The sequence below is a fragment of the Gossypium arboreum genome, chromosome 7 (genome assembly GCF_025698485.1).
Source record: "Gossypium arboreum isolate Shixiya-1 chromosome 7, ASM2569848v2, whole genome shotgun sequence".
Classification (NCBI taxonomy): Eukaryota; Viridiplantae; Streptophyta; class Magnoliopsida; order Malvales; family Malvaceae; genus Gossypium; species Gossypium arboreum.
Genome location: NC_069076.1, coordinates 10,416,377 through 10,423,507, shown reverse-complemented (window position 1 = coordinate 10,423,507; position 7,131 = coordinate 10,416,377). Strand labels below are relative to the sequence as shown.

The 7,131-nt window shown below is 35.2% G+C and overlaps 1 protein-coding gene across 1 annotated transcript; it reads left to right on the top strand.

The window, feature by feature from the left end:
• Positions 1–4,250: 4,250 nt before the first annotated feature.
• On the top strand, positions 4,251–6,887 carry LOC108473917 (triacylglycerol lipase 2-like). Its single transcript, XM_017775742.2, has 9 exons — positions 4,251–4,993; positions 5,064–5,174; positions 5,261–5,401; positions 5,495–5,605; positions 5,694–5,837; positions 5,914–5,954; positions 6,035–6,114; positions 6,195–6,290; positions 6,387–6,887. Exons 1-9 carry the CDS (start codon positions 4,805–4,807, stop codon positions 6,704–6,706), a joined length of 1,233 nt encoding a protein of 410 aa, XP_017631231.1. The 5' UTR covers positions 4,251–4,804; the 3' UTR covers positions 6,707–6,887.
• The last annotated feature ends 244 nt before the right edge of the window (positions 6,888–7,131 follow it).

Sequence of the window (7,131 nt, the reverse complement as noted above, 5' to 3'; positions counted from 1 at the left end):
AAAAAAGAAAAAAGAGAAAAAAAAAAAATGAAGAGGCCAAGGTGAAAACCCGCAAAGGGCGCCTTGAGACCAAAAGGGTTTTGAGTTGAAAACCCGAAAGGGCAGCTCAAATTTGGAAAGTCATGCAGTGACCTTGTTATACCGGATTCGACGAGAAGTGAAGTATGTTACATATCGAGGTATCAACGAATTACTTTGGATCTTTTAAACACATGTTGAGCTCAAGAAAGTCTTCATAGAGCTGGTGTATAGACGCTCAAGCGGCGATATCTGGGGCATCTGATTTATGTCCTATTTACTATCTTTGGATTCTTTTTCTTCGCAAAGATATGTTCTCAGGTTAATCTTTTTGCATTCCTTCCAATAATTTGTCCAAATCTAATTATCCTCAGGATCAATTTATTTGTCTCCCATTATTCATAAAGCATGTTGCATTGAAATAATGATAGATGAACTAAAATATCTTCACAAACAAAGTTTTGCATATTACTCTGGAAATTTCTAGATAATACAAGAAACTGAAACAAGACAATTGTTTAAGGAATTCTCATATGTATGGGTTGGAGATACTCGAGAGATTTTCTTCTTCAGTCCAAAAGGTGGTTGGACGTTTTAAGCAATATTGATCTTAAGAAAGGATCATTTCATAAACATCTTCAGTGGGTCGTAACATTCGGGGAATGGTACGGTAAACCAAATTGATGGAGAAGATTTGAGGCATACGAGCAGAGTATGATTGATATGTCGAGAAGAACGAGGTGGAAAGAGGTAGAAAGCTCGATAGATGAATGAGTGATGACGTCCGAAATAGGAGTTATTTTCATAAACATTTTGCATCATAATATGTCTAATTAGGAGCATTTGACTCATTTCGATCATGGCATCTTAATTATTTGGCATAAACATAAATTCCAGGAAATCAATTCTACAGGTGGATTCCCCAGTGGACAATGTAGCAAGATTGATTGAAAATTACAAAATTCAGTGCCTTAATCCCCTAAGCAGTAAGGTAACAGGTTAAATATGCAGATCTTATCTCCCTAAGCAGTAGTGGAGCAGATCAAAGACTCGTCTTAATCCCCTAAGCAGTAGGGTAACAGGTTAAATTTGCAGATCTTATCTCCCTAAGTAGTAGTGGAGCAGATCGAAGACCCGCCTTAATCCCCTAAGCAGTAGGGTAACAGGTTAAATTTGCAGATCTTATCTCCCTAAGCAGTAGTGGAGCAGATCGAAGACTCGCCTTAATCCCCTAAGCAGTAGGGTAATAGGTTCACAGATCTTATCTCCCTAAGTAGTAGCGGAGCAGATCGACGACGACTCGCCTTAATCCCCTAAGCAGTAGGGTAACAGGTTAAATTGCAGATCTTACCTCCCTAAGCAGTAGTGGAGCAAATCGAAGACCCGCCTTAATCCCCTAAGCAGTAGGGTAACAGGTTAAATTTGCAGATCTTATCCCTAAGCAGTAGCGGAGCAGATCGAAGACGATGCACCTTTACCCCCTAAGCAGTAGGGTCCAAGATGATTTGGTATCTCTGCAATGACAGGGAACAAGTCAAAGATAGCAGATCAGGCGTCTCTATATTCGACGGAGAGCAAATCGAAGACATAACAGATTTGGCTTTCGGATGTTCTCACACCAAAGCAGATCCAAGATAACAGATCTGGCATCTCCATTTAAACGGAGAGCAGATACATAGCAGATCTAACCTTCATATGATTTTACTGAAGCAGATCCAAGATGATTTGGCATCTTTGTGTTCATAAGGAGCAAATCGAAGATATAGTAGATTTGGCTTTTACGTGTTTATGCTGAAGTAGATCTAAGATGATTTGGCATCTCTGTATTGTCAGAAAACAAAATGAAGAAGCAGATTTGGCATCTCTGTGTTCGACGGAGAGCAGATCGAAGATATCAACATGACAGTCTTAAGTTTGCAATGAGCAGATTGAGGACCATGATCCGATGAGGCCATGCAAATTTGGTCTTTCTATGAGTCTTTGCTCAATTCCTGTTACATAGCAATGAGCAAAGAGGGGCAGCTGTAATAGCCCAAATTCGCCCGGGCCTTAAACTAAAATAAAAAAATAAAAAAAAACAAAGTCCAAGTCCAGTACAAAATTACAAACATATAATTTGGCCCAATCGGAATGGCCCATTACTTGAAAAGATTGAAGGTCCATCTATGAGCTTGACTCATATGGAAATATAATCTTTAAGGATATGCAATCTTAAATATGATATGCAATCTTAGATATGATATGCAATCTTGAAGATATGATCTTGTAATCTTGGAGATTTAATTTGTAGATATCCTTTAATCTTAACCATTGATGTAATTGATCTGTACCGTTAGATTTGGGGAGGCTCAACTATAAATAGAGGCCTCTCCCTTCATTGTAAATCACTTGAGTTTTGGGAAGCAATAAGAATTCTTGAGAGCATTCACTCAAATTTCTCTCCCTCTTGCGTTCTTACTCTCGTGGTTTGTTCTTATTTTATTCTTCGTCTATTTTAGTTTTTCAACCCTTTTTTTATTTTAATTTCTTCATTTTTCAAATATGTATATTTATTCCTATCTTTTATACATTTGATTATGTATTTTATATATCATAATATTTAACCTTTTATATAGTTTATTTTCAAATATATATTTTCTATGCATGTATATATATTATATTATCATTTCATGTATTTTGAACTATTGCATTATATTTTTATAATTTGTAAATGTTCTATTTATTCATTTTTTAGTGTATGTCATTTATCTTATTTGTGCATAGTTTCATTTTTTATATGCTATGTTTAATTATTTCTTTTATGTGCTATTTTATGATATATATTGTTGTATAATTTTGCATGTATTATGTTTTTCTTTTACTTTACTCATGTTTTTATTTGTTTATTATCTTATATTTACCCTAGTATGATTTTTTCATTAAACGTATGTTCATGTTATTTAGTTTTGTCATAATGATATTATTTATGTTTGTATGGAAATGTTAGAATATTTTGTACATCTATGCTTCATGATGCATTAATATGTCATCCTAAAACGTCATTTAAAAATAATATTCCAAGGTTTTTTTAAAAAAAAAATAAGAGGCAATGCTTGATGTTTGGAAACTTCGAGAAAGGTAGTGCCCTAACTTACTGGGTTGCGACTTTTCTCGTTGAATTCGAATAGTCAAGCACCCTTCTAAGTGATTTTGAGTTTTCAAAACTTAAACAATTATTTCGAGATTTCAAAACATAGTGTCCTAACTTATTGGATATGGCATTTTGTTGTTTCGAGATAGAAATTTTCGAAAGACGAGCTTAGTTTCGAAGGTTTTAAAATGTTGCGTCCTAACTTACTGGATGTGATGTTTTGACTCGTTTGAAATAAGTGAGCCTTAATTTTCAAAATTGAGACATTCTAATTAAAAGAGGTTTGCATCTTAAAACTTTCAAATTTCTGACATTAAAGACACTTGATAATCAATTAGGTACCAATTTTTGAGCGTTACGAGGGTGCTAACCCTTCCTCGTACGTAACCGACTCCCGAATCTATTTTCTCGACTTTCGTAGACCAAAATTAATGTTTTAAAACAAAACATTTTATAAGGTGATTCAATCACACCTAAAAAGATTGGTGGCGATTCCCGTTTTCGTTTTTCTTAAAGTCGATTCCCATTTTCTAAAACTCGATTTAAAAATGGTCTCAACATATAATTTTATGATTTATCCCCTTAAAAAATTCAATAATTATCATCTTAATCAGTGTTTACCGGGCAGCCAGATTGCCCAAAATTTTTCCAAAATCTTTACCTAAATTAAAATCATTGTTGTCTGATAATTCGTTTTATGTTTTTTCTTGGCCACCAATTCATTTTATGTTTAAAAGACAATAACATAATAACATAATTTTAATAATACTGTTTATATAAATTTATTATTAAATATTAATTTAAGTGAGATGAACCCCAATAAAGAAGACCTTATGAGTTTTGGACAGGTTTAGTCTAATGACACTAATTAACATTTCCTATTAAATTGTCCTTATAAACCAAATAATTAAATAAGATGAACAGTGTCTCCTGACTCTCGGATAGCCTCTCATTTTCAGAAACTTCCAAAAATTTATCATATGAATACACATTACTCATAAATATTAATATATAGACCAAACCCTATACCATCATTGCCACGTACTAGACAAACCGACTTTTATATATACTTATATATACTTATTATTACTCTTACAATTACCATTGGAACAGTTCCCTTGTTTATTTGTTTGTTTATATATCGTTTATTTCCAAGCTAGTTTTCTTATACCTTTCTGATTTGTCATGCACTCAATACCATGTCATTTTCTTTCCAATGCAACCTAGTTTATTTTCATTACATGTTTCATTCAAATGCGAGCTGCTATTTTGGATCAACGTTACCTAGTTTATTTTCATTACATGTTTCATTCAAATGCGAGCTGCTATTTTGGATCAACGTTCTCAGTATTTTCTGATCCAGATAAACGAAAAAGTGTCATGGAATGTCATTTTCTTTTGTGCAATTCTGGTTGGCTCATCCATTCCTTTGCCTTGGCTTGAACGTTCATCTCTTCAATGAAAAAGAAATTTTTCAAAAGTTAATGCCATTAAATATAGGGAAAAGGGCCCATTATTTGATTCCTTGTTTGAACCAGTAGATTGATAGCTTTCTCATGTGAATGCTTGATTTTGTTCTTATTTGGATTTTGTGCTACTATAAAATTGCCTCGCAACATTGGGGTTGTTGAAGCTAGGGAAAAAAAAACATATATTATGGAGGTGGCCGACAGTGTAACATGTATAATTCTACTTATTCTTTTCTGTGGGTCAGCAGCTGGAAATAGAAAAGCTTTGTATTCATTCAAAGCTCAAGAGAATGCCATTGCAATGGCTCCATCATCTGATAATGGTATTTGTAAATCAATGGTGGAAACACATGGTTACGATTGTGAAGAACATACGGTAAGTCCCCAAGGTATTTCCACTGTTTTCCTCAGTTCAATGAAAAATAAAAATTTGGGTTTTTGTATAGGTAACTACACAAGATGGTTACATTCTGAGTATGCAAAGAATTCCTGTGGGTAGGTCAGGTGGGACACCAGGAAACAGACCACCAGTCCTGTTACAGCACGGGATCTTAATGGTTGATCACTAATCTGTCATAATGCTAAGATTCCAATGCAATGAATTTCGACAAAAATTATGTAACAAGGGCTTGCATGATGTCAGGATGGAATTACATGGCTGTTATTGCCGCCGGAACAGTCTTTGGCATTTGTGTTGTCGGATAATGGCTATGATGTGTGGATTGCTAATTCCCGTGGAACAAAGTACAGCAAAGGGCATAAATCACTCAGTCCTAAAGATCCGGTTATTGTTACTAATTTCTTTATCATGTTGTGAAGCTTTCCGTTTTTCTATTACGGGTATTGAGCATTAGACTAATTCTTCACGGGTTTTTAGGCTTACTGGGATTGGTCGTGGGATGAATTGGTAGCTTATGATCTTCCTGCTACGTTCCAATATATATATGATCAAACAGGACAAAAGCTACACTATGTAGGGCATTCACAGGTGGGTTTTTTTTTTTTTTAAGAAGTTGCTGCTTCATTTCAAGGTTTTCAACAGTGGGGGAAATGGTGAACTTTGATCTTGATTTCAGGGAACTCTGATTGCATTGGCTGCCCTCTCGAAGGATCAGTTATTGAACATGTTGAGATCAGCTGCTTTACTTTGCCCAATTGCTTATATGGGTCAGATGACTTCTCCACTTGCAAAAAATGCTGCTGACAACTTCATTGCTGAGGTTAAATCCTAATCCCACCTTCTTTCTCTGTTTCATTACTTTCACCTGTTTTTAACCATATAAGAATCTTTGACAGGCAGTCTACTGGTTAGGCCTCAGTGAATTTGATCCACGAGGGTAACAACTTCCTTCATTATCTGTTTTCATCATTTAGCAATGAAGGCATTTCTTTACCCATGTTCCTTTGCTATGAACAGGGATGCAGTAGTTAACCTTCTCAAAGACATCTGCAGCAAACCAGGCATTGACTGCACTAACTTACTGACAAGTTTTACAGGTACAACATTAGCACAAAATTAATTGCCAAAATGTCAACTGTTCACGAGTTAAAGATCTTTTGGGACATACATTTTCTAGGTCAGAACTGTTGCTTGAACTCTTCCATAGTAAACATATTTCTAGATCATGAACCCCAACCATCAGCAACAAAGAACATGGTCCATCTAGCTCAGAGTAAGTAATCCATTAAACCCTTTTGAGAAAAAACCACAAGATTTCCGGTTTAAAAACATCTGTTGAATTTTTTTTCTGTGGGGGTTTAATTACCAGTGATTAGGCAAGGAACCATAAAAATGTATGATTACATTGACGAGGTTGAAAATATGAAACATTATGGGCAAGCAACACCTCCTGCATACAACATGACCAGCATTCCAAATGACTTTCCTGTTTTCCTTAGCTATGGAGGGGAGGATGCTCTTTCTGATGTAAATGATGTGAAGTTATTATTGGGAAGTCTCAAAGATCATGATGGAGACAAGCTTGTAGTTCAGTATAGATATGATTATGCTCATGCAGATTATGTCATGGCAGAAAATGCTAAACAAGATGTATATGATCCTTTAATTGCCTTCTTTAGGCTACAATAGTGATTATATAGATAGATTAAAAGGAAAAAAGAATTTCAATCTCCTGGCCTTTGTTTCTTGTTTGTGTTAGTACAGAAAGGCTTCCAATGCGTAGCACCACTTGATGTGGATTGGGAATGTTGATTTAAATGTTACAATCCCTTAGCAATCTTGTATCCAAAAAATAACGTGTATGAGACTTTGCTAGTATATTTCGAAACCATCTCATACCCACCACCAACCCCACTAATCCAGATCCTTAAAATAGCAAACACATCTTTGGGCCCAAACATATTTTCTTTGTTCTGTGTCCTGATGGTTCGGTTGAAGGGAATGATCCGTGATGAGTGAGGCAACGAGTATTTAGTTGGGAGGATGAGTGAGAGTTAGATGAACGGTGGTGCAATGGTAATGGCTGTAGTGGTGAAAGATTTGAGAGCATGGAG